Source organism: Taeniopygia guttata, chromosome 3 (assembly GCF_048771995.1).
Source record: "Taeniopygia guttata chromosome 3, bTaeGut7.mat, whole genome shotgun sequence".
Classification (NCBI taxonomy): Eukaryota; Metazoa; Chordata; class Aves; order Passeriformes; family Estrildidae; genus Taeniopygia; species Taeniopygia guttata.
Window position 1 is genome coordinate 4,003,364 of NC_133027.1, and position 26,273 is coordinate 4,029,636.

At 49.7% G+C, this 26,273-nt stretch overlaps 2 protein-coding genes across 3 annotated transcripts; both read left to right on the forward strand.

Moving 5' to 3' along the window:
- The first annotated feature begins 3,597 nt into the window (after positions 1-3,597).
- MCM3 (minichromosome maintenance complex component 3) lies at positions 3,598-14,355 on the forward strand. Of its 2 annotated transcripts, XM_072926278.1 has the most exons (18): positions 3,598-3,692; positions 4,849-4,981; positions 5,439-5,551; positions 6,084-6,292; positions 6,847-6,977; positions 7,169-7,407; positions 8,086-8,194; positions 8,787-8,940; positions 10,002-10,133; positions 10,571-10,779; positions 11,251-11,425; positions 11,544-11,670; positions 11,925-12,075; positions 12,215-12,355; positions 12,484-12,584; positions 12,954-13,036; positions 13,557-13,632; positions 13,848-14,355. In XM_072926278.1, exons 2-18 carry the CDS (start codon positions 4,901-4,903, stop codon positions 14,044-14,046), a joined length of 2,430 nt encoding a protein of 809 aa, XP_072782379.1. In that variant the 5' UTR covers positions 3,598-3,692; positions 4,849-4,900; the 3' UTR covers positions 14,047-14,355. The 2 variants fall into 2 exon arrangements, with proteins under 2 accessions (XP_072782379.1, XP_030125761.4); XM_030269901.4 differs by lacking the exon at positions 3,598-3,692 and having other exon boundaries at positions 4,607-4,981.
- A 4,176-nt stretch (positions 14,356-18,531) lies between these two features.
- LOC100223710 (interleukin-17F) lies at positions 18,532-22,782 on the forward strand. Its single transcript, XM_030269902.4, has 3 exons — positions 18,532-18,782; positions 19,682-19,902; positions 20,955-22,782. Exons 1-3 carry the CDS (start codon positions 18,759-18,761, stop codon positions 21,190-21,192), a joined length of 483 nt encoding a protein of 160 aa, XP_030125762.4. The 5' UTR covers positions 18,532-18,758; the 3' UTR covers positions 21,193-22,782.
- The last annotated feature ends 3,491 nt before the right edge of the window (positions 22,783-26,273 follow it).

The following is a 26,273-nucleotide window of genomic DNA, read 5'->3' on the forward strand; positions in this document are numbered from 1 at the left end:
CAGGAGCTGGAGCCCCTCTGCTCTGGAGCCAGGCTGGGAGAGCTGGAGGTGCTCACCTGGAGAAAAGGATCCAGGGAGACCTCAGAGCCCCTTCCAGGGCCTAAAGGGGCTCCAGGAGAGCTGGAGAGGGACTTGGGACAAGGGATGGAGAGGCAGGACAGGGGGGAATGGATGAAAAAGGGCAAGGTTAGATTAGATAAGTGATGTACACTTCCCTGGAAGTGTCCAGGGCCAGCGGACAGGATGTGGAGCAGCTTGGGATAGTGGAAGGTGTCCCTGCCTATGGCAGAGGGTGGAACTGGATGTTGTTTTAGGTCCCTTCCAACCCACACAGTTCTGTGATTCCGTGATTCTAAAGCTGGACATCACTTGCTGAAGTGACCAGTGGATCCTGCCCTAGGGTCGAAAGCAGCTCCTAGAGACCCCGAGGAAGAGGCAGAGATGTTTTGCATATAGATGGATGATTTCTAGGCTTGAGGGTGAAGAAAAATTGGAGAATAGGAAGGAAAAAAAAAAAAAAGAACCAGCTGTCACTGTCTTTAGTAACAGCCAGAAGTCACGAGAGCAGATGAGGAGACCAAAATAGCAACACCAAACCTCAGCTCTGTGTCTGGGCCCTTTGGATTTCCCTGTAAATGGGGTTGGGTTGCCCCCTTCCAGAGCTTTGTTGTTGGTTCAGCCACTGCTCTGGTTTAATTTGGAATTCAGTTTTCCTTATGCCCGCAGGCAGGGCCTGTGTGGGTTTGTTTTGGTTTTCTATTAATTGCTGTATTTTCCTCCTGCACAGCAGGAAAACAGGATGAATACCCATGGGATCTGGGGTAGCTGTGCATCAGGAGCAGGACCACAACAAGATTTCATGTTCCCATCACTGTGTTAGGGCCATGCTAGAGGCATCTGGGAGGAAAAACAAATCCATATGCTCTGGGCTCATACTCTGGGAAGAAGGAAGGTGGTTACAGCCCATCCAAAGAGACTGAAGGTCAGAGCTTTAACTCCTTACCCACTTTCCTGTGCTCTCCTGCTCAGATACCAGCAGCTCCTGTGCCTTTCAGTAAAGAAATTCTGTTTACACACCCTGATAGTAGTTTTCCATGTTTTTCTTCTCCACAATTAGGAAAAAAACCCAAGAGCTAGAACCGTTTAAAGATTTACCAGAGTGTGTGGGAATAGCAAATATTTAAAGAAAATTATGTCAGAAATGCCTGAGCTGGGTGAAGATGCAACGGGGTGAAATTCTCCAGCCTACACAAGGGAAAAGGTCAGGAGAGAAGATGAAGAAGGGCCCCTGCAGCATTAAATTATTTGTGAGGAGAGTCAGGACAACACTCTGCTTGTGAGAGTGAATCATGCCCTGGTTAGGGTTCAGCTCCAGCAACTGCAGCTTCAGGAGAGCCCAGTAAATATAAATCCCTTTAATCCCTTGAAAAATGCAGAATTTACTCTGATAAAAACATCTCATAGGTGGTCTCCCTTCTCCACATAATTTCAGTTCTAAAAAATGACTTTTTTCCATTCCAAACATTGCATTCCATGTTATTATTATTCTATTTTATTACAAATAGATTTGCAGCTTCCACTCCAATGTGTTGCTTGATGATCAGGTGACACTCCATCAAATTTGGGATATTCTCCTCCCATTTTTGGAGCTGTGAATGAGCCACAAGCCTCTCCCCTGCCCTTCATGGGTGAGGTGAGGCTACTCACTTCCTTTTGCTACAAGGAAAGCGAATAGATGGCAACGTAATAATTGAGCTGCGGCTTGAAAAGTGACATTTAGTTGAACTAAGAGGAAAAACAAAACGAACAATAAACAACAAACATGACAGCAACAACAAAACCCCACAATTCCCAGAATTTCAGAAAGACCACAAGGTACCATTAAACCTCAGAAACCGAGTACAGGTGGATGCTGACACACAGAGGTGTGAGGAAGGGATGGGAAAATCCCTTAAAAGTGCTCCGTGTGCAATTCACCCCTGGATGCTCCTGCATCCACCCTTGAGCTGTTTCTCTGCAAGCCCTCCAGACCTGGCCCTCTGCGTGCTAAGTGCTTAATTCCTGTTTTTATTCCAGTGGATGGGAAGTGCTAAAAGTCCCTGTGAGCTTGTGCTGCCTTCCCACCCCGTAACCTCCAGAATGCAGCAGGGAGGTGAAGCCAGGGGGACCTTGGGCACAATGCTGGGGAGTCCCAAAAGGCAGGGAAGGCTTCTTGCTTCTTCCCAGCCTTCTCCCCCTCCCTCCATCCCTCCATCCTCCTCGGCCTGCCCTGCTGCCATGAATTATTCAGGCGAGCAGCAGTTGCTATAGGGCGCTGTCATGAATAACAACAGCGGCTATTTTTATCCCTAACTCCTGTTACCTTTCCTGCCAGCTCCTGGCAGGAGGAAAAGTGCAGCCATCCACGTCTCTGCAGGCTGGGATTCGTTTTGACAACCCAAATGTGGGTGAGATCTTGTGCATTCTGCATAGATGTGCCTGAATTCCACCCTGGTACCCTCTCTGTGCTCTCCTCACGGGGTGCTTTGTACCCATATTTTATTTTTTCCACCCATATTTTATCTGCAGTGGAGCACGCAGACTGTCCATTGCTGGATTTAACATTCTGCCTGCTGCAGAGGGAGAAAAATCATCTTAGAGGTGAAATCTTGCAGCAGGTTCTGGCAGTTTCTATGGGATAAATCACATTTCCTTTATGGGCTTACACAGATTCCTCCAGCCAGTTTAGATCCTCAGCAGATGATGTGCCCATTAAAAAAAAAAAAAAAGTAAATATAAAATAGAAATAGAGATAGAAATAATAGAAACAGAAATAGAAATATAGAAATATAAATATAAATATAAATATAAATATAAATATAAATATAAATATAAATATAAATATAAATATAAATATAAATAGAAATAGAAATAGAAATAGAAATAGAAATAGAAATAGAAATAGAAATAGAAATAGAAATAGAAGTGCCAGGGGCACGCCAAAGGTTTTCTCTGTTCATTCTTTGTGCTTTCTCCACTCAGAAAAACAAGAAATGTCCAGCAAATCAGAGGGAAGGGGTGGATTTGAGGAGGAGCTGGAGGGAAACGGGTCCTGCTGAGTGTGCAGAAGCAGGGAAAATATTCCAGCTGCAGGGAACATATCTGGAGCTAGTAGGATAACCTGGAAGATTAAAAAAAAATATGGAAAGGAAAAAGAAAATAAATGAAAATAAAAAGGAAAAGGTAAAGGAAAAGGAAAAGAAGAAAAGGGGACAAAGCAGAAAACAGCAACAGAGCATAAGATCCTTTATTTCTGCCAACCTGCCAAACTGAATACTGCAACAAATTATTCCAGAGCAGGGCTAAAAGGCCTAAAAAGGAGGTCTGAACTTTGTGAAAAAAATCTCTCAGGAACATGACAAATACCCAGGAGGTGGACTGCACGTATCCCAAAGGAGAGTTGCCAGGCATTTCCAGTGAGGGATCTGATCCAGGCACACAAACAGAAAATGGGAAACGGGGCAAAGGCTGTTTCCTGCTCCTCTTCTGAAATACCAAACGCAGCTGCTCCCTCTGGAGAGGAGAGATCAGGCAGCGGGAATTCTGTGCCTCAGCCCAGCAGACCCCAGAGTGAATATTTATTCCCAGGATTACTCTGGAAAAACTGCGGTGAGCCATAATATCCAGGGGACACCGCCAAGTTTGTGTGCCTGGTATGCCTTGCTGATCAAAATACTTTTGTCATGCTTTTTATTATTTTCCTATTTTTAAAGAGGAGTTTAGATAAAGATTTTTAAGGGATGCCGTGGTGGTTATTTTAAGGGGGAGCAGCAGGTTTCCCTGTAGGCAGTGGCACCTTTGATTCCTGCCTACAATAGGAATTCCTTCCTCCTCTTAGGAGACTTAAAGGAGGCTTGGAAAAAAGAGGGAAAGGGAGTTTTTACACAAGCAGATAGTGATAGGACAAGGGGGACTGGTTTTTAACTTCCCAGACAGCAGGGTGAAGTGGAATATTGGGGAAGAAAATCCTTTCCTGTGAGGGTGGTGAGGGCCTGGCACAGGGTGCCCAGAGAAGCTGTGGCTGCCTCTGGAAGTGTCCAAGGCCAGGTTGGACGGGGCTTGGATCAGCTTGGGATAGTGGAAGGTTTCCCTGCCCATGGCAGGGATTTGGAATCAGATGCGCTTTAAGATCCCTTCCAACCCCAAAAATTCTGGGATTCTAAGACACATCCAAAATCGCCTTTTCCATTCCAAATACCACAGGACCTGTCGATTTTGGGTGTTCACTCCCAAACTGCTGGAGTCACACCGGGGCCACGTTAAAGGAAAAAGCAACGCCCACCCAGCCTGTAGGGGTTGAAAACACCCGGAAACAGGGCTCACCAAAACACAACATAAAAAACAAAATCCTAAATTAGTTTTTAATTAGTTTTTGTTGGGTTTTCCTTGGTTTGGGATTCTGTCTGGGTATTTTTGTTGTTTTCGTGTTTCCTTTTTAAAATATTTCCTTTTTCCCTAAAGCGGCATTTTCCTTCCAAGGGCCGGAGTCGGGATCAAATCCCACCCCGGTACCTCTGGCCACGCCCCTTTCCACGCCCCCGCGCGTTGATAGGCTAAATATCCTGTCTATCACTGTTTCGCCACCCCATTGGCTGGCGGTGGGAGCTGCCGACCAATCAGCAGCGCCAAGGGGCGGGCCGGGGGCGGGTTTCCCGCGCTGTGGCGGGAAAGGAGCCGCGTTTGGCGCGAAACGGGAGCGCGGCGGGGGCGGATCGCGGGGCCGGATCGCATCGCGGGGTCAACCCGGCTCCCCTCGGCTCCCCTCGGCTTCCCCCGGCTCCCCTCGGCTCTCACCGCCTTCCCCGGCAGCGGCAGCGGCAGCAGCAGCGGCGGAGGGATCCGTCCCAGGGCGGCCGGCAGAATGGCGGCGCCGGCGGGCGGGCTGGAGGATGCGGAGCTGCGGGAGGCGCAGCGCGATTACCTCGATTTCCTGGACGATGAGGTGAGACGAGCTGGGAGGCGCGGGTGCTGCTTCCCCTGCGTGCCCCCCGGGGTTGGGGAACGCCTGATCCGTGTCCTGATGTCCCCTGCTCCCTGTATTCCCGGGGATTGGGGAGCATCTGATCCCTGTGTGCCCCCGCCCCATGTGTACTCCCGAAGTTCGGGAATACCTGGTCCCTGTTCCCGTCCGTCCCTCCTGATCCATGCCCCTGGGAACTGGGAGCTACCTGATCCCTCCCGCCATGTACCCCAGGGGGTTGGGAGCCCCTGGTTCCGGTGTCCCCCCATTCCTACCCGGCTTTAGGGAGCACCTGATCCCTGTGTTGCCCCTTCCTGCTTGCCGGTGGGATAAAGGGGATACAGCTCTGCAGGAATGGGCTTCTGGGGGGTTTTTCATACAGGCGGACATGCAAAGTGAGTTGCTTTTTGGGTGCCTTTCACTCCACTCCCACTTGTAGGAAGACCAAGGGATTTACCAGAGCAAGGTCCGGGACATGATCAGTGACAACCAGTATCGGCTCATCGTCAACATCAACGACCTGCGGCGCAAGAACGAGAAGAGAGCCAGCAGGTGGGTGTGGGGCAGCTGGGGCACTGTGCTTGTCAGGTGTTTCAGAGGTCCAGCCCTGGTTCTGCAGGTCATTTGTCACAAGAAAGCACCAAACCTTGTCCTCTGGTGAAAGCCAGGGCTTCCCCACCCTCACAAGGAGCAATTCCTTCTCAATATCCCATCTATTCCTTCCCTCTGGAAGCATGAAGCCATTACCCCTTGTCCTTTCCTTCCATGCCTTTGTCCCAAGTCCCTGTCCAGCTGTCTTGGAGACCCTTTAGGCACTGAAAGGGGCTTTAAGGTCTTCTCCAGGCTGACCAACCCCACTCAAGGATATTTTGGACCAACCTGGTTAATCTGGCTTTTTAGATATGCTTGGAATTGTTGTCCTCCTTGCTGTTGGTGCCAGTGCACCTCGCACAGAGTTGTGATGGATTTCAGGTTTTTTCACCTCCTGCTCCTGGAAAACTTGTTGAGCAAGTGGGGATGTGGGGAAAAAGCGCTGATGAGGAAGGGGTTGACCCACCTGCTTTGTGACCTCCCTGTGCTGCAGGCTCCTGAGCAATGCCTTCGAGGAGCTGATCGCCTTCCAGCGTGCCCTGAAGGATTTTGTTGCCTCTGTCGATGCCACCTACGCCAAGCAGTACGAGGACTTCTACATCGGGCTGGAGGGCAGCTTTGGCTCCAAGCACGTGTCCCCACGGACACTGACAGCCTGTTTCCTCAGCTGCATCGTCTGTGTGGAGGGCATCGTGACAAAGTGTGAGACTGGGGACACCCTGTGGGTGTGGAGGGGCTGGGGGTTTGCTGTGGAGGAGCTGGAGCCCTCCAGGAGCTGTGGTGTGGAGAGGGACTTGGGACAAGGATCTGGAGGGACAGGACAAGGGGCAGTGGTTTTACTCTGACAGAGGGTAGGATTAGATGGGATACTGGGGAGGAATTCTTGGCTGTGAGCAGGGGGAGGCCCTGGCACAGGTTGTGCAGAGAAGCTGTGGCTGCCCCTGAATCCCTGGAAGTGTCCAAGGCTAGGCTGATTGGGATAGTGGGAGGTGTCTGGCAGGGAATGAAACTGGATGATCTTTAATATTCCTTCCAATCCAAACCATCCTATGGTTCTGTATCCTGGCAGCCTGGGGCGGGGAGCTTGGCTGAAGGTCTTGAACGTTGGGATGGTCTTTAAAATCAGCCAGTCCTGCCCATATTTGACAGTGAGTTGTGACCCAAGTAATTTTAATGTTGAAGATCCTTTTGGGGGCTGCCTGCTGACAGAGGGGTGGGACATCCCAGCCCCTAACTCCTCTCTTTTCCCACCCCAGGCTCTCTGGTGCGTCCGAAAGTCGTCCGCAGTGTCCATTATTGCCCAGCTACCAAGAAAACAATTGAGCGCCGATACGCAGACATGACCTCCCTGGATGCTTTCCCATCCAGCTCCATCTACCCTACAAAGGTGAGGTGAAGCAGCAGCAGGTTCCTCCAGGGAGGATGTGCCAGCTTCAGTATGGAGCTGGTGAGCCCCAGCCTCCAGTCCTGCTAAACAACCCTTTCCAGCAGCCTTGTGCAGGGTGGGTGATGCACCCTGTGTCCTCCCTGCTCTCCTGAAAAGTGGTGCTCATCTTTTCATGTGGATTCCTGCTTTAGGATGAAGAGAACAATCCGCTGGAGACAGAGTTTGGCCTCTCGGTCTACAAGGACCACCAGACCATCACCATCCAGGAGATGCCTGAGAAGGCCCCGGCGGGGCAGCTGCCACGCTCGGTGGATGTGGTTCTGGACGATGACCTGGTGGACAGGGTGAAGCCTGGGGACCGCATCCAGGTGGTGGGGACGTACCGCTGCCTGCCAGGGAAGAAAGGGGGCTACACTTCAGGCACTTTCAGGTGGGTCTTCTGGGGTTTCAGCCCTCTCACCTTGTTTGGCTGGGTCTCTGGAAGGTGAAATCTGGCAGCTGACCATCAGAGAGTTGGGTCAAACAGGGGCTTAAATCACTTGGAAGTTTTTTGCACCTTGATCCTCTTTAGCACATATGCTGAGTTGGAAAGGACCCACAAGGGCATCAAGTGCAGTTCCTGGCCCTGCACAGTTCATCCTAGCAATGCCACCTTGTTCAGCCCTGAGAGTGTTGTCCAAACTCTCCTGGAGCTCTGTCAGCCTTGGGGCTGTGCCCATTCCTTGGGGAGCCTGGCCAGTGCCTGACCACCGTCTGATGGGAGAACCTTTCCCTGACACCCAAAACAAACCTCCCCAGACCCAGCTCCAGCCATTCCCTTGGGTCCTGTCACTGGTCACCAGAGCACCCTATTGGTGCCACTTCTCCACTTCCCCTCGTGAGGTCTCCTCTCACAATGTGCAGCTGTGACTTCCAGCTGTGCCCAGAAGGGTTTGGATGCTTTTAAAAGGTGCTCCACTGATGGTCCAGCACAGTCAGATCAAGAGTGCTACACCTATCAAAGTTTCCCACCCCTTTCCAGCTCTTCCTAGAGCAAGTGATGGCCCTGTGGAAGCTTCTGCTGTCTCTGGAGTTTGCAGAGCTGACCACAGCTGTGTCTCTTCTCCAGGACTATTCTCATTGCCTGCCACGTGAAACAGATGAGCAAAGACCTCAGGCCTCTCTACTCTGCTTCAGACGTGGCCAAGATCAAGAGATTCAGCAAGAGCCGCTCCAAGGTATCTTAAGTTTTGTCTCCAGGCATGAAGTTTCAGCTTGGCATGTGGCTAAGAAGGTTCTTGTTGGGTTGCAGGTAACTCTTCAACCCTCTTAGCAAGTTGTTTGATTACCTACCTAATTCTCTTTGAATTTTCTTCTTAGACTGTGATCAGGCCCTGTTGTTTTTCCTGCTGCTTCTGTACTGCTTGCAGAGCATCCTTCCTGCTGGCAGCTCTGCTGTGTCTTGACTCTACCAGCAGGTTTCCAGGGAATTTGCTATGCAGGAGAAACACTTATTTTCTCACTCCAGACTGAGATAATGGGGTTCTGTCCCAGCCTCTCATGCTCAGAGCATTTCTTTGTGGCTTTCCTTGCTCTCACTGCTTCCAGTGCCTGTTTAGGTGACAGTGACAAGATTGTCCTGGATTGAAGATAAATCCCACTGTGAAAGACAGCTTTGCCCAACAGTCTTCTCCTTTCCAAATAACTTTCATCCATGTGGCTCTGATAGGAATGAGCTGAAATTTGGTCTGAAATGCTCTTTTGAAGTATTGCTTGTTCTTGCTTGCTCCAGCCCATATGACGAGCCATGGTCTGCTTTTCCTGCCTTAGGATATCTTTGACCAGCTGGCCAGATCCCTGGCTCCCAGCATCCATGGGCACGAGTACATCAAGAAGGCCATCCTCTGCATGCTGCTGGGAGGGGTGGAGAAGATCCTGGAGAACGGGAGCCGCATCCGAGGAGACATCAACATCTTGCTGATAGGTCTGGGAGGGCTGGGCAGAGGCACCCTTGGTTGTTGTTGTTGGGGGTGAGGGAAGGTTCTGGATTTAGTTTTGTGGAGTAGCTGAGGTTAGAAAGGACATCTGGATGTCCAGGGATGTGCACAGGGCTGAGCCAGTGTCACTGGTGGGTCAGGTTGCTCTGGGACTTGTCCAGTTGGTTTTGAACATGTCCAAGGATGGAGATGTGTGCAGATGTGGAGTCATCAGCACAAAAAAAGTGTGGACCTGTTAGAAAGTGTGCAAAGGAACCTTGGACAGGAGTACAAGGAGTGGACCTCCCCTGCTCTGGAGCTGAGCTGGGAGGGCTGGGATTGTTCTGCCTGGAGAATGTCTCCAATGACACCTTGGAGCCCCTTCCAGTGCCTAAAGGGGCTCCAGGAGAGCTGGAGAGGGACTTGGGATGAGGGCGTGGAAGGACAGGAGAAGCGGGAATGGCTTCCCACTGCCAGTGGACAGGGTGAGATGGGATATTGGGAAGAAATTTTTTCCCATGAGGGTGCCAAGTTCCTGGCACAGAGTGCCCAGATAAGCTGTGGCTTATCCTGCATCCCTGGAAGTGTCCAAGGCCAGGCTGGACAGGGCTTGGAGCAACCTGGGATAGTGGAAGGCATCCCTGCGTATGGCAGGGAGTTAGAGCAAGGTGACATGTAATGTCCTTTCCAACCCTAACCATTCCATGGTTCTAGAGGATTCCATGGCCTGTGTGAGCCATTATCCCAGTGTTTGCCCATGGGCAAGGAGACTTTTTTTTGTTTCTGATGTCACATTGGAGTTTCTTATATTCTGAATTGTCCCCATTGCCTCTTGTCCCATCACCTCAAGTCTCTTTTCTCCATCTTCTCTATTTCCTCCCATGGGTTTATTGATGATAGTGGGAAGATCATCTGCTTGCCTTATTTTATGAAGACTGAACAAAACCCTTCTGTCCCCTTTCCCCTCCACCTGCCCCTGCTCTGAACACCGCCAAACCAGACACAGGATGATGGTGCAGTTGGTATGCAGGGGATGAGTCATTTCTAAATGTGCCATTCTCCATCCCAGGAGACCCTTCTGTGGCCAAATCCCAGCTGCTGAGGTACGTGCTGAGCACAGCACCCCGGGCCATCCCCACCACTGGCAGGGGCTCCTCTGGTGTTGGCCTCACTGCTGCCGTCACCACGGACCAGGAGACAGGTGAGGAGCACTGGGGTGATGACTCTTAACTCCTGGCAGGCACTCTGGCATCCAAGGCTACTCATCTTGATGATCTGGGAGCTCTTTTCCAACCTTAGTGATTTTATGGTGTTGGTTCTGCAGTGACCTGCTCCACCAGAAGCTTTATGTTAAGGATCATTCGGGATAGTGGGATCCCGTGTTTTGGGATATTTTTGCCACCTCTCTTAGGTGGTGGTTTTCTTTCCTCGTCTCTTCCACTTGAGGAAGGCATTCCTAACCCTGATCCTTACCCTAAGCATTCTCTCTGCTGTAGAGTTGGGTCATAGAGCAACCCAGAAGGATTCTGCTGCACCTTGATGTTCACCCTCATCCCAGGCGTGATGGATATGGCACGGCAGGAGATGTGTAGGGCCAGTGGGTGGTGGCTGACCCTGTTTTCCCCTGTCCCATCCCAGGGGAGCGGCGCCTGGAAGCAGGAGCCATGGTGTTGGCCGACCGGGGCATCGTGTGCATCGACGAGTTCGACAAGATGTCTGACATCGACCGCACGGCCATCCACGAGGTGATGGAGCAGGGCCGGGTCACCATCGCCAAGGCCGGCATCCAGGCCCGCCTCAACTCCCGCTGCAGCGTCCTGGCCGCCGCCAACCCTGTCTACGGCCGGGTGAGTGCTGATGGTGCTCTTCCCTGGAGAAGGGAGAGGCAGCTGGTGAATTCCAAAAGATCCCATTGACCTTGTTGGTTGGTGTCGTGGTCATGGCTTTCCTGTAGGAGAGAGGAGCCCGTGGCGTTTCTCACCCTGTTTTGGTTCTGCTTGGGTGTTTGGGCAGCCCAGTGGATCCTCATGCTGGTGATGAGCCTCAGTCTTGGTGTCTGATCAGGGATCACAAAAACCACTTGTTTTACTTGGAAATAAGAGCCTTGCAGGAGGGGAAAAGTGGCTGTACTGGTGCAGCAGGCTGGGTTTGCTGTGCCATCCATTCACCCATCCACCCATCCACCCACCCATCCACCCACCCATCCATCCCTCCATCCATCTTTTTAGGCCTGGCCCAAGGAGATCCTCCCAACCTCCCTGGCAGCCAGGACTGGCCAGTGAGGCTCTCGTGTAACCCCTCACGCTGTCCTTCCCCAGTATGACCAGTACAAGACGCCCATGGAGAACATTGGCCTGCAGGACTCCCTTCTCTCCCGTTTTGACCTGCTCTTCATCGTGCTGGACCAGATGGACCCCGAGCAGGACAAGGAGATCTCGGACCACGTCCTGCGGATGCACCGCTACCGCAACCCCAACGAGCAGGATGGGGATGGTGAGTCCCATCCCTCCTCAGCCAAGTCCCCCTTCTTGGGGAGGGTGGCAGCTCTTGGGGACTATCAGAAATTACTTCACAGGGTAAAATCCTATTCTCTGTACATTCCCCTTTCCAGCCATGCCCCTGGGCAGTGCCGTGGAGATGCTGGCTACAGATGACCCTGACTTCATGCAGGAGGAGGAGCAGGAGCTGCAGGTCTATGAGAAGCACGATGACCTCCTGCACGGGCCCAACCGCCGCAAGTGAGTCCCTTCATCCCCTGGAGCTCCCTGAGGGTGTCCAGCACTTTGGGTTCATGAGTTTGGCCTGAGTATCCAGACAGTGCCAGCGATGCTCAGGCTGATCCATGGGTAGGATGCTAAGGGAGCCTTGCTTGATCTCTTGTACCAGCAGGGGAACACCTGAAGCTGAATTCCCTACACACCTGGATGTCCCTGGAGAGGGTATAAATGGATGGGAAGCCCATCCCTATTGTAGCTAATGTGCATTCCCACAGGGAGAAGGTTGTCAGCATGGAGTTCATGAGGAAGTACATCCACGTGGCAAAGATGATCAAGCCCGTGCTGACCGAGGAGGCGGCGAGCTACATCGCCGAGGAGTATTCCCGCCTGCGCAGCCAGAGCCAGATGAACTCAGATGTGGCCAGGGTGAGCCCTGGGAGCAGCTCCTTGTTGGGCCAGGAGGAGGGAAACTGAGGCACAGGCCTCTCTTCTTATGGGTGTTTTCCACCTTGAATATGAGACCTCTCAGTGAGGGTCACACAGGCACCTCTCTCTGTCCCCCCAGACCTCCCCCATCACTGCCCGGACCCTGGAGACCCTGATCCGCCTCTCCACAGCCCACGCCAAGGCCAGGATGAACAAGACTGTGGATATGCAGGATGCTGAGGCAGCTCTGGAGCTGGTGCAGTTCGCCTACTTCAAAAAGGTGGGAGGAAGGTGTCCCTCTGTTCCCAGGGGATCCTGCGATTGTCAGGATTTTGGGTGCTTGGGGTTGGTCCCTAAAAGCAGCTTGAGTGCAAATGAGGTCTGAGTCATCCTGCCTTTGCCACACAGGTGCTGGAGAAGGAGAAAAAGCGCAGGAAGCCGGCAGAGGATGACTCTGAGACTGAGGAAGATCAGGAGTCGCAGGACAAGGAGGAGCGCACAACACGGAGGTAGGAACCACAGCAAGGGAGTGGGAGGGACACGGTGCAAAGGGCACCAGCCTCTACCAAGGTTGCCACGGGCCGTGGGGAAAGACTCCACGTTTTGCTCAGCCAGGTGATTTGTCCCACTCCATTTGTAGTAGAGGGACATCATAATTTCATGGATAAAGAGCTGGCTGGATAGCACTGGCACAGGTTGCCCAGAGAAGCTGTGGCTGCCTCTGGATCCCTGGAAGTGTCCAAGGCCAGGCTGGACAGGACTTGGAGCAACATGGGATAGAGGAAAGTGTCCCTGCCTATAGCAGAGGGTGGAACAGGATGATCCTTATGGTCCCTTCCAACCCAAACCCGTGGGTGACCTCTCTTTTCCCCTCCCAGAAGGAAGAAGGCGCGCACGGAAGGCGAGGAGGGCTCCTACGACCCCTACGACTTCAGTGACGCTGAGGAGGAGATGCCACAGGGTGAGTCCCTGGGTTTGGTGACACCTGGCTCCTGAGGGTGCTGCTGGGTCTGCACAGCCTGGGGAGCAGCTGCTGTTACCTGTGGTCCCTGGCGTGCTACAGTACCATTCAGAGCTGCAGATCCATAGGGGACAGGGTTAGATGGGATATTAGGAAGGAATTCTTCCCTGTGAGGGTGGGAGGCCCTGGCACAGATTCCCAAAGAAGGTGTGGCTGCCCCTGAATCCATGGAAGTGTCCAAGGCCAGGTAGGATGGGCCTTGAAGCAATCTGGCATAGTGGAAGGTGTCTGTGCCTGTAACAGGGGTTATAACTGGGTAACATTTAAAGTCCCTTCCCGCCCAAACCGTTTTGTGATTCTATTGCTGATTAACCTTTTTCCATCCACCTCCAAACCACAGCATAAATAACAGTGCTGGGAGGCAGTTTGGCACCACCCCCTATCCTGAGCCCAGCACTTTTGCTCTCTGGTTACTTGGTCACCAGGCACAGGGTGAAGGTAACTCTTCCTTCTGCTCCAGTTCAGGCACACCCTCTGAAAACACCCGAGGCCTCAGGAGCTGGTGAAGGGAAGAAGGTGGAGTTGGCTGAGCCAAGGTGAGTGGGGGCTGTCCCTGTGTGTCCACCTCCCCCAGTGGCTCCAGGCTGTTGTCCCATGCTGGAGATGCATCTGTGATGCTCCCAGCTCCAGCTTTTGCCTTTCCTACCGAGTGCAGCTGCTGGAACAGGGAAGGGCTGAGGCATCCTGGGCTGGGAACAAGTGGAAGGATTTTTGTGTGTTCTCCAAGGGTGATTCCTTCTCCTCTGACCAGGTTGAAAGCGTTCAAGGCTGCTCTCCTGGAGGTGTTCAAAGCCTCCCACGCCCAGTCCGTGGGCCTGAAGAGCATGATGGAATCCATCAACCGCGACAACCCCGAGCCCTTCTCGGCGGCCGAGGTGAAGGTGGCCCTGGCTCACATGCAGGATGACAACCAGATCATGGTGTCTGATGACATTATCTTCCTAATCTGAGCCTCTGGATGGAGCAGCCCGAGTTGTTCACGGACTCTCAGCCTGGAGACTCTTTGTGTTTGAATGCTTCATGTGGCTGAGCTGGATTTTGGGGAGCTCAAGTCTGTTCACTTCCTTGCTGTGCATTTCTGGCACTAAAGAAAAGAGCCAGGAACTCTGGAAGCTCTTGTCTTCACAATGGAGTATTTGGGAAGTGGTTTCTTCAAGGAGACGAAAAACTAGGAGGGAATTGTCAGTGTTTTTAATGTATTGTTTTTAGCTTTGGTGTTAAGAGTTACAGCTTTTAAATAAAATATCTGGATTTAGGAATCCAGCATTCAGTAGCGGTGATAAGAAGCAATATGAGAGCTCCACTGTTAGTGAACCTTTTATTTCCCCCTTTTTTTCCATTTTTTCCCCATTATATAGCCTAGATCTGCTTGTCTCACAGGGAAAGGTACCTAAAGCCTGTCCTGTTGGTTCTGCCCTTCCCACCCATCTTGTGGAGGATGATTCCTGGCAATGGAGGGCCAGGTGTAGTCTGACCTGTTCCACTGCCCATGGGTCAGCTTGAATTTCCAGATTTCACACCCCTGATGGGAGTTTTGCCCCCAGGGAAGGAACTTGGAAGGTCTCAGCGCTGCCCAGGGAATGTGTCCCTGGCATAGATGGATTCCATCTCCTCCTGCTTCTGCCTTTAGCTTGGGATCATGTCCTGGGGATGGCAAACTTTCAAGAAAAGCTGAACACACAATCAGGACAGTTCTGGCTGCTTGTGGTCCAGAGCTGATGAAGGTTTGGGTTTTTCTTCAGTTTCTTTTGTCTTTGTGAGTTTGAGCTTTGGAGGAACCCCTGAACAGGTTTGCTGTTGTCACTGCCTCTCTCCAGACACAGCTCCCTTCTTCCTGGGTGCCATAAATCTTTATTTGGGTTATATAAATGTCCCTACTGTTCACCCCATGGTTGGCTGTTTGGGGGATGTAGGATTCACAGTTGTGAGGATACAGCTGCACTTACACAGGTGGGGTTTGTGCTGCTGTGGAAGGACTTCGGCTGCCTGGTGAGCTCAAAAGACAGATTTTGGAGCTCCTCTCATCCAAGACAGCAATTGACAGCAGGTTTCGAGGGGATTTTGTGTGTTTGCAGCCTAAAGATCTTTGAGTGGGTGTATTGTGCTGGTACAGAGCAACCTTGGACCTTCAGGCAAGGTCTGGCTCAAAATTGCAAAAACTGGTGAAAGTTAAACAGAGATCCTCTTCTCTGGAGATGGGATGGGAGAGCTGGGATTGTTCAGCCTGGAGAAGGATCTGGAGAGATTTAAGAGCCCCTTCCAGTGCTTAAAGGGCCTCCAAGAGAGCTGGAGAGGGGCCTGGCACAAGGGATGGAGGGACAGGACAGGGAGAATGGCTTCTCACTGCCAGAGGGCAGGGATAGATGGGATACTGGGGAGAAATTTGTTCCTGTGGGTGGGGAGGCCCTTGAATTGCTGGAAGTGTCCAAGGCCAGGCTGGATGGGGCTTGGAGCAACCTGGGCTAGTGGAAGGTGTCCCAGCCTATTCTGTAATTCCACGATTTTGTGTTTTCCCTGCCCTTACAGCTGAGGAACAGCTAATACTGAGTTTCTCGTGAGAGGACACCAGGAGGAGCTCCAGGGTAGAGAAATTTGGGTATTTCCCTATCCTATACCCGAGGCTGTAGGCTGTGGGTGACTACCACCCCCCTGTGCTGGTGGCCACCCCGGGTGCATGCTTTGCAACTGGGAGAGGTGTCTTTGTTGGCAAGAGAAAAACTGCCAAAGGTGGCCTGGAGAGGCAGGAGCAATCTGCTGGAAGTACAAAGCTGTGTCCTGTGCTGCAGCTGAAATTTTCATTTGACCCTGTCATCTGGAGATTCCGGAGGCTGTGATTTCAGCCTTTAGCTGGTGCAGGCTGTGGAAGGTCCTCTGGTCTTGTGGAAGGTGTCCCTGCCCATGGCAGGGGTGGGACTGGATGGTCTGTAAGGTTCTTTCCAACACATAATATTGTGTGATTCAATCATCCACAAAAACCTGAACCTAAATGAGTTACATATTCTACGGTGCTGTTTCTGTATAGGAACTCGAATAGAAGAGTTCTGGTAAGTGGAATTAAAATACTCTTTAATCTCCAAGTCCCCATCCCTGCTCCAAGCCCTTGATGTGTGAGAGGGAAAAGCTTTTTGAGATAACTTTATATTCCTATCTGTAGGGAAAAAAATCTTCCCTGTGAGGGTGGGGAGGCCCTGGCACAGGTTGCCCAGAGAAGCTGTGGCTGCCCTGGGTCCCTGGAAGTGTCCAAGGCCAAGTTTTGGAACAGCTTGGGTAGTGGAACTGTATGATCTTTAATGTCCTTTCCCACCAGAGCCATTCTGTGCTTCTAGGAATAAAAGTATTTTTCCTCCCTTGTGATGATTCATGTTTGGTGGCCTCCTTTGTGATTTTTTTAGTAAACTTCAACTTGTCGAGACAAGTTCAGTTGCAGGAAATTCTGGGTCAAAGAGGGAATCCCTGCTGAAGTTGCAAGCTGCTGAAGACAAGAAGTGAGTGGAAAGTGGTGGTGGGGGTTCATAACCCAGTATTTGGCGTGACAACGTCATTGCTTCGTCACACGTAACCATTTCCACTCAACCCCGTTTTTGCACAATCCAACCCGTTTTCATGGCAGTCCCCTTTCCTTTCATGATGAACACTTGGGGAAAAAAAGGAGGTCAGCTTCTGGGCTAAAAAAGTGGATTTCTGGTAATTCTACCCTCTCTTGCTGCTCCACGCTCTGTGTCACATCTCAGTAGATGTACTGGTGAACATTTAGGCCAGTCAGAATAGGAACATGTGTCACAGCTCTAGTGTTGCCTCCTGTGGACTTAATGACCTGAAATGGGACAAATGCACAGGAGGAGAGTGGCTGGGCTCTGAGCTGTCGGTTGAACCAGACCACAAAGTCATGACAACATCCTGCAGTGATGTAAAGCATCAGTCGATGCAGATTTCTGCTGCTCTGATTCAAGGGAGGTGACAGAGCAGGCACCATTGGTCCCTTCTCCTTGGAAAGTTCTGTGAATTTGTAAGAGGTTTCTGATTGTTTTTGTAAGAAATGTCTTTTATAGGAACTGGGTTTTTTTTTGACTGAAAATGTCATTAATCTGTTGATTCCCTGGATGACTGAAGATGAATTTGTGTGAAAACACTTTAGTGCTTTGCTTCCAGCTTGGCTACAGAGCTTTGGGAAAGGTTTCTCTCAGGGCTTTTTTCCACAAATGAGCTTCATCCAGTTGTTATGTGGGTTTGTTTTTTGTTTGTTTGTTTGTTTGTGTTTTTTTTTTCTGAAATAAAAATGGCTTTTACTCCCTAAGAGGCCTGCTGGTGCTCCACGTAAACACCACATGCACAAACTTTCCAGTTGGTAGCTGCTTCTTTGTGGACCACAGGATGCAGAATCCTGTTTCCACTTCTATCTTCATGTCTCCCTCTCCTGTTAATTATTAAGTGAGGATTGTGTGATTGTGAGGGGGTTAAATCTTCCACGAACACAAAGGAATAGGAGCAGGTGGAGGAATTCAAATGAAGGTTCTGACCCAGCTCTTTCAGGGCTCTTCAAGGACAATGGTCAACCCAAGTCCCACCATATCCCCCACAAGTCCCACCAGACAGGTCAGGAGAGGCTTTCCTTGCACCACCTTGCTGTCTATGGGGCCATGGGACTTTAATATTGGAGTGTTTTGGGATTGTGCAAGGCTTATGGGATGTACAGAAGCAGGAGCAAAGTGTGCAAAGGAAAGGATAAAGGTGGATCAGTAAGAAACTGTGTGTGGGAGTGCTAAAGATATCGAAGGTGGACTAGCTGCAGATTATTCCATAAGTCTGGGCCCCTCCTGGTGCTCCAGCCCCTTCCCCAGCTCCATTCACCACTATGTATGTCCAAGGAGCCCATCCAGGAGAAATGCTGCTCCAGTATTCCAGCAGCACAGCTCAGGCAGTGGCTGGGAGTCAAAGCTGAGCCAGAATGGGGCTCCTGGTGCTGGTGGTCAGGGCCCTAACAGGGTGTGTATGAGGTTCAGAAAAGGCATCCCAGCTCCTGGTGTCCTGACACCCCAGAAGGAATTCCCCATGGCACTTATCCTTCCCCTGGCCTGTCCCTCACGGACACAGGGATCCCTAAGATGGGGTGGGTGTGTATTGTGCAGTTGAAGGGAGGTTAAATGGTGAGGTTCCATGTCCTGCCCTCATTTTGAAACCCTTGCTGAGTGCCTGACTTTGCAGCTTGCTGATCTCTGCTGTGGGGCTTGTTTGAGGCACGTGGGAGTGCATCCACATGAGTTTGTGGTGAAAGAACACTATTATTAGAAAGAGGGGAGTGGAAAGGAGTGAAAAAAAAACCCATCTGCCTGAATAATATGCCTTTTTTTTTTTTTCTCCTTATCTCTTGATCTGCCTGAATAAATGGTATTGGCTGATTTGGGATGCTGGTAGTAGTATTTGCCCTTCCCTTTTTTGGAGTTAGATGGGAGGAAGTGGGCTAAAAATTGCAATATCAGCTGCTAACCTCAGGTTAGGTAAACCAGCTGTGCTGCAATGGAAAGGATGGCAGTGCCTCAGCTTTACTATAAAATGGAGAGCACAACTGGCTTTAAGACAGAAGCAGGGTTGAAAGAGTCTCAGAGAAGGAGAATTCTCTTGTCCTGTCGCCCTAACATCCACCCAAAGCAGCAGGGAGGTTACCATGGCTTTCACGAGCTCTGCTGGGGTAAGTACTCATATCTAAAATAATAAAGGATAAGGTGTATTTGCTGCAAGAGAGAAAGCAGAGTGCAGATCCCCTGATTTGTGCAGAAAAACCTTCTAGCCTTGCTGGGAGCTACATGGGATGCTGGGTGTGGCTGATGCAGCTGCTTGGTGACTGAGTGACAAGGGCATGCTTGCATGGGCATAATAAACCCATTATTTATTTATCTCATCAGCGCTGCTGATGTGGGATTGGCAGAATCCTTTTTGCAGGCAGCATGTTATCAAAACTGTTGAAATTGCACTGTGGATACCTATGCATTTGAATTTCAACCTGGGTAGCATTTGCAGCACTGTCAGCTCCTGTGATTTTCTTAAAAGCCCTGCATTTATTTTCACTTCTTTTTAGGAACTGGACTTAATGATCCTTGTGGTTCCCTTTTCTGTTTAGGATAGTCTATGAGTCTAATATTTACTAAAACTCTGCCTACTGGAAATTGCCCAAGAATCCCACATTTTCTTGGGAAAAGGGGTATTTCCATCAGATGGCTGTGGGTGGCCAGTTTTTATTGTCCTGAGAAAGCCATGGCTGGGCAAAGTTTTAGGCTTAGGCACAGGGGTCAGCTGAGTCCTTACCACAGTTTTTAGATTAAAAGATGGTGCTGTGTGACCACAGAGTAGGATCTTCACAGCTTGTTGGACAGGTGCTCTTCTTAGTGAAGAATCAACAGTGAACCAGAATTTAAATCAGGGTTTAGCATCAGTTATGATGAGTTTTATTAACGTAATTTTGCTATTTGCTCATCTTGGCCCATTTCACACAAATTAAGTATGAAGATGGTCCAGTCTAACCAAGACTTGGCTCTTGGTGCTCTCTCTTTCCTGACTGGGCAGAACTAACGACACCTTTCTCTCTCCCAGTTCAGATCACTGGTTTTGGTGCTGGTTTTAGCCCTCACTGTGAGGAGCTCACCCCACAGAAAGGCTGGTGCCTCTGCAAGGCTGAAGGAAGGTTGCCTGAACCAAAAGGATCCCAAATTCCCCACAACAGTGAACGTTGACATTCAGATCAGCAACTCAGATCATGCCTTTGGGATGGTCCATGATGTCAGGAACAGGTCTCTTGCTCCCTGGGATTACAGGTAACTGTTCAGTTGTTCTCTAAATTGCGAGGGCTGTGCCACAGATGGTTTTTTGTGGTGGCTGTGGTTCATTCTCAGCATATGCCCAGAGTCCCATGAATATTGCAAACACTTCCTGACACACCCTGATGTGCTGATGTTTGTTGGGATTTCTTCAGGAGTAACTGTTTGCAGTGCAAGGGGCTATCAATGAAATGGTTTCCAATCTTCTTGTCAGTCTTTATCAATCACAGAATCATTGAGGCTGGAAAAGCCCTCTGAGGTCTTTGAGTCCAACCATTTCCCCAGCACTGCCAAGGCCACCACTGACCTGTGTCCCCAAGAGCCACGTCCACACAGCTTTTAAAGCCCTCCAGGGATGATAATTCCTGGGCAGCTGTGCCAGGCCTTAACAACCCTTTCAGGGAAGAGATTTTTCTTAATATCCAATCTAAACCTTCCCTGGAGCAACTTGAGGCTGTTTCCTCTTGTCCCCTCTTTCCTGGGAGCAGAGCCTGACCTCCTCTGGCTGTCCCCTCATGTCAGGGAGTTATGCAGAGCCAGAAGGTTTCACCTGAGCCTCATTTTCTTCAGGCTGAGCCCCTTTCCAGCTCCCTCAGCCCCTCCTGGTGCTCCTGGAGCTTTCCCAGCTCCTCTGAGCAACTTTCTAACTCCTCTGGCCTGAGCTTTTAGTGCTGCATGAGGCTGAAATAACAATGAAATTAATTATTCCTCTGGGAAAAGAATGATGTGAGTACATTGACATTTCACATCTTCCTAACAGAAAGAAACATCCAAATGCTGAAATTAAAACCAAACAGAAATGAATAGGCCGGTTGTGAGCTCTGCATTATTTAACACAGCTCCACTCCATTCATCAGCTCCTAAAGAACGATACAGCAATATTACCCATTTCTAGGAAATCATTGTGAAACCACTGAGGATAAGGAAACCCTTTGTGTCTCACAGTGAGAGCACACAGGTTAAATAGGACGATGGGGATATAAACAAGAAGATCCTACCAAACCACGGTGTCCAAGTGCTTAAATCAGTTTTGTGTCCCCCGTTCCCAGGCTGGACGAGGATCCCAACCGCTTCCCGCGGGTGATTGCCAACGCCCGGTGCCGCCTGTCGGGCTGTGTGAGCCCCCAGGGGCAGGAGGACCACGGCCTCAACTCGGTGCCCATCAGGCAGGAGATCCTGGTGCTGCGGCGGGAGCGGCGCGGCTGCGTCCCCTCCTACCGCCTGGAGAAGAGGATCGTCACCGTGGGCTGCACCTGCGTCACCCCCGTCATCCAGCACCAGTCCTAGCAGCAGGCCACGTAGGGAGGAGGAAGTATTTCCCACAAAAATCCTTCTGGTGAAATCCCACAGCTGCCTGCCTCGCACTCCAGGAACTCAACGCATCATTCCCCTTCCAAATCTGAGCAAATTGTCTCGTCAAAGTCACGATTCTTGCTGTTGTTCATTTATGGATTTCAGGATGGAGATCGTTGGTAGCTGATGGTGGAAGGGAGGAAGAGTTTTGTTTGTGGACCCAAGCAGTGCTTTTTAAAAATTTATTTTCCATTGTGGTTTATATCAGTTTGGTGAACCAAATTAATTATAGTTTCTGAAGTTGTTCTTGGCAGTAAATTGCCCTAATTGAATACATGCCCACCAGCACTGCCACAAAAAATTCCTCATTCTGCATCTTCTCCCTCCCTTCTTCATCTCTATCCCATTTCCCTTCTCTGGCCATCCCTGCTCACTGGGATGTCAGTCAGACATTGGTGCCACCAGGCCTGGTTGTCACCACAGTCTGGGTTTATGTCACTGCTGCAATTGATTTACTGCAAAACATTTTGGGAGGCAACTGATTCCACTTGTTGAGTGCTAAAATGGTAAAGAACCAACAGATATCTATATTTCTATTTATGTCTTCTATTTATGGCTCTATTTATGGCTCTGTGTGTGCTCAGAGTAGAAAAAAAAAGATAAATTTAATCTGTATTTATTCAATAACTTATCTGCTGAATAAAAATAATATTTTACTTTAAAAAAATAGTTTTTCATGGTAGTTCAGAATGACAAGAGGCACAGAGAATGGGTTTGTGCTGCAGTAGCACTGAGAGATTTCGGCACAGATCGGGTATTTTCCTGTGCAGTGAGATGAGTAAGAAGGAGCAGAAGGGAACTTGCAGCCTGAATAGATGAAGAGACTCAAAGAAGAGGCTGAAAGCAGTGAAGGGAGGTTCTGCAGGCAATGGAATGAGGTTTTTTAGACCTCTGGGATGGTCTCTAGGAATGGTGGGAAAAGAGATGGGAGATGTCACATTCCAGGGCTGCAGCCAGAATTTGGGATGGTTCATTAGAGCTGGGAAAGGTCTGTCCTATCCTCCTCCAGGCAAGCTTTCATCCCTATAAACAACTTTCTCCTCCCCCAGCTGAATGGTTGGCTGAGCAGGAATGCAGGGAGATGTCCATGGCTTCATCCCAGTGCTCCCCAGCCAGGAAATTCCCAGGTGCTGGGATTAAAGCGTGGATGAGGATCCCTCACATCAAGGAACCAGGAACTGTACCTGCAGGGTGTGGTTTCCTGCTGAGCTGAGGTGTCCTGCCTTAGGAAATGAGGAGCTGCCCCTTCCCTCCCTGAGCTGCACAAGGAGTACAGCCTGGCACAGCTCACTGTTCAGGAGTTGGACTGGGTGATCCTTGTGTCCCTGAGGATATTCCATGATCCTATAACTATCTACTCTTTAAAAAAATTATTGCAATATTGCTTTTTTTGACATTGCTCCTCTTCCATCAGAGCTGAGCCAGGCTCTCAGAACTCTGCTTTGGTTTCTGCTGCAGGAGGTTTTAAGCCTGCATTTCCTTTTACATCTAAATCAGGACAAACCCACGCAGGCATTCTAGTATTTCATTTTGACTGCACAGAAACCACTTTAAATCAGATCCACCTGGTGCAGGTAGACCCTGGGTTTCCTTCTCAGGGTGGGCCAGGTGAGTTGTTGGGTCCAGACAAATGGACCAGGTTGGATGGGGGTTTGGACCACCTGGGATAGCAAAAGGTGGCTGGGGATGGAATGGGATGGTGTTTGAGTTCCCTTCCAACCCAAAACATTCCACAGTTCTGTGATTCTACAATTCTTTGATGTCTCCTCTTGTTGGGACAGATGAAAGTTTGACAAGAAAGTTTAACAGATATGTATGCTTGGCAGTAAGATTTTTTTTGAATGTAGGATCTGAAGAAGGAATGGAAATGAAAGCAAATTTTGATATAGGAGAAAAGACCTGCTGAGCCAGTCTTACTGGATAACTAAGAAGGCAAAGGGTATGTTAGTTAGAAGGGGTTTTTATGGCTTAGAGCAAAGGATAAACCCACCACAAACAGAAGATGTTTTTACCAAGCAAAAAGATTCCACAGACAAACAAGACTGCCCATGTTGCAAGTAGAAAAAAGGTCTCAGAATTTTCCACTGCAAGAAAACTGAAAAACAACTTCTAGCTTCAACTGTAAGATACTAACATTTTGTGACTGGAGAATAGTAACATGAATATGACAACTATAGTAGTTATGATAGACTATAGGTAAAAGTAACAGTATAGATTGGTTTATTAAGATGCTCAGCAAATAAAAGTGTATAATGCATTGTAACCAAAATTAAGGGGTCTTCAGACTTGTCTGCAGCTGGAGCTGACAGCTGTAGGCACAGGCTCTGTCACCCACAACCCTGGACTGCTGTACCATCTTGGATACAATAAACTGCATTTTGAAGAGCTGCCTGAAGTCCCGCATCTCTCACTCAGGCTCTTACATCCTCTGGTGCTCTTTGTTGAGTCTGAGGTGTGTTCTGTGCCCCGTGGGTCACTGGGAGCCACTCCAACCATCCATGGGTGCCCTTCTCACTCCATTAGGAGCATCTGCACCATTTGTGGCAGCAGCTGTTTCGTTATGACCACCGAGCCAGCCCAGGGAGGCGTCTCCCGCTCTCCTCTTTCAGTAACCCCTGACCAGGAAATCGCAACCTGCTTCTTACTCCTGACCTACTTCTCTCCACAAACCTGCCTTGTGGGGCTGCCCTCACTTGTTTTTCAGGGAGAAAAATACTCTGCATCTCTCCTCTCAGTCATCGTTACTTTGACATGGGGTCCATGGCATCATCCTGTGCTTACCCCAGGAGTGGTCCTGACTGGATGGCTAATGAAGTAGCTAATTAGGAAAATACATAGGTGGCTAATTAAGGAAGTCTCACCCATGGGTCGTAAGGTTTTGCAGGCAGAGCACTCGACTGCAAACCACACACCACTCAGGGAGGCATTGCTTGTATGTGGGGTTTGTTTCCTCCTAATGGCATCATTCTTAGAGTGCAGCAGCTTGTAGATACAAGCCCGGTTATTTTTTGGATGCTGGTTTTTGCTGCCAGCAATCTATTAATTTGAGGGTTGGAACTAGATGATCTTTAAGGTCCCTTCCAACATAAACCACCCTGTGATTCCATGAATCAGCAAACATGACAAACAAATTTATGCTTCTTGTAAACAGCACAGTCATATCAGCACTGAGAGCAAGTGCAATTCACAGCCTTTGCTAAAGGCTTTGCTTGGTTTGTTCCTTTTGCAGCAGTGGCCCCAGACCCTGGGTGCCCAGCTGGGCATCTCTGGCTCTGGAAGGGGGCTTGGAGCAGCCTGCAGGGACTGGGATTGTTTTACTAGGAGAAGAAGACCCAGCTGGAGGTGTGGCAGCAGTGCCACCGTGTCTTCCTGTGACCTGCTGGGCTGAGCAGCCTCCAGTCACAGGTTGGTATCTGAGCCTCGTGGCCTTTCCTACTCCTTTTCTCCTGATTTCCTCTCTCTGATCTCCTGCCTTTGTTTTTCTGCTCACTGCTCCCCTTGGCCATGTGTTCTGGCAGCTGATCCTGGTGTGGCATCTCCCATGGGATGTTGGATCAAGCACAGTGCAGAGCCCCCTGCACTACCATGGGCTGGGGGGCACAGCAGTGACCCAGCATAGGTAGATGCCTCCTCCCAGACCTGTGCTGTGACCTGTGGTCGTGTTGACCAGAAAGTATCTCAGGCCTCTTTGGACCCCTGACCACAGGCAGGTGCTCCTGGGAGTGTTCAAAGGCCACAGCAACCTATTCCACAAAAATCACCGCTTTGGAAAATGTTACAAAATTAATTATGTAAAGAATGCAAAGGTGGCAAGCTAAAAGGTTGAAAAAACCCAAGAATTATCTATTTGGTAAGGCAGAGGGTTAATGGCTGGAAAACCGACATGGTTTATTGGGATTTTGACATTACAGGCAAAATTTTAAGGTGATGAGCAATTTTCTGATCAGTCCAGAAATTCTCTGGAAGAGTGATTTTCTGAGCAGTCCTGTGGGCATCTCTGGATTGGTGCCAACATGATGGGTACAGAGGATAAGTTTTTGTATCAACTGCAGATACTGGAGATGGCTCGAGAGACCAGACCACAAATGTGCTCCCATGTCACCATCACCTCCACAACAGGAGACTTTCCTTGACCTTCCCTGTGAGGGTGGTGAGGCAGTGGGAGAGAGAAGTTGTGGCTCTTCCATCCCTGGAAGTGTCCAGGCCAGTTTGGATGGGGCTTGGAGCAACCTGGGCTAGTGGCAGGTGTCCCTGCCCATGGCAGGAGGATGGAATGAGATAATCTTTAATGTCTTTTCCAACCCAAACCATTCTATAATGCCACAATCTCCTTTTGTTTCCATCTCCCTCTCCCTTTTCCTTCGATATTATTTTTAACTTTGTGCTCGAGAAGAATGAGTGGGCTGATTCTGCATTTTCTACTGTAGCAAGGCAGTGACAAAAAAGTCTCTAACCTGCCTAAAATGTCTGTGATTGTCTGGTACCACCTGGCAGAGCCAGAGCTGTTGGTGGGGATGGGACATGTGCTGGTGCTGGCTGTCAGGAACTCAGAGGATGCCAACCAGGCTCAGCACCAGACACAAACTACACTTTCTGCCTTTGCTGCTCACGAAGAGGAGTTCCAGGAGCTGGACTTCAGTGGTCCTTGTGGGTCCTCTCAGTATATTCTATGATTAAAAACATTTTTCATATTATCTAGATCTAGTTTTCATAGTTTCTAGTTCTAGTTCTTATTCCCCATACTTCCAGGGCTAGAAAGGGGCAGCAGGTTCAGGACCTCAGCTCATCAAAGAAGTCTCTTCTTGCTTTTGGTCTGTAACTGTTTATTCTTCTTTCAGAAAAGTGGCTCAGCTTTTCTACTTTTTCTATAACTTCAACAAAAGATTAAAAATATGTTTGACACACTTTGGGGCTCATAGAATGACAAAATGCTTTTTTCCTGGGCACAGCTTTCTATGAGTGAGTAAAATCAGTACAAACCATCATGTTTCTGTTTTATCTGCATTCTTAGTAAG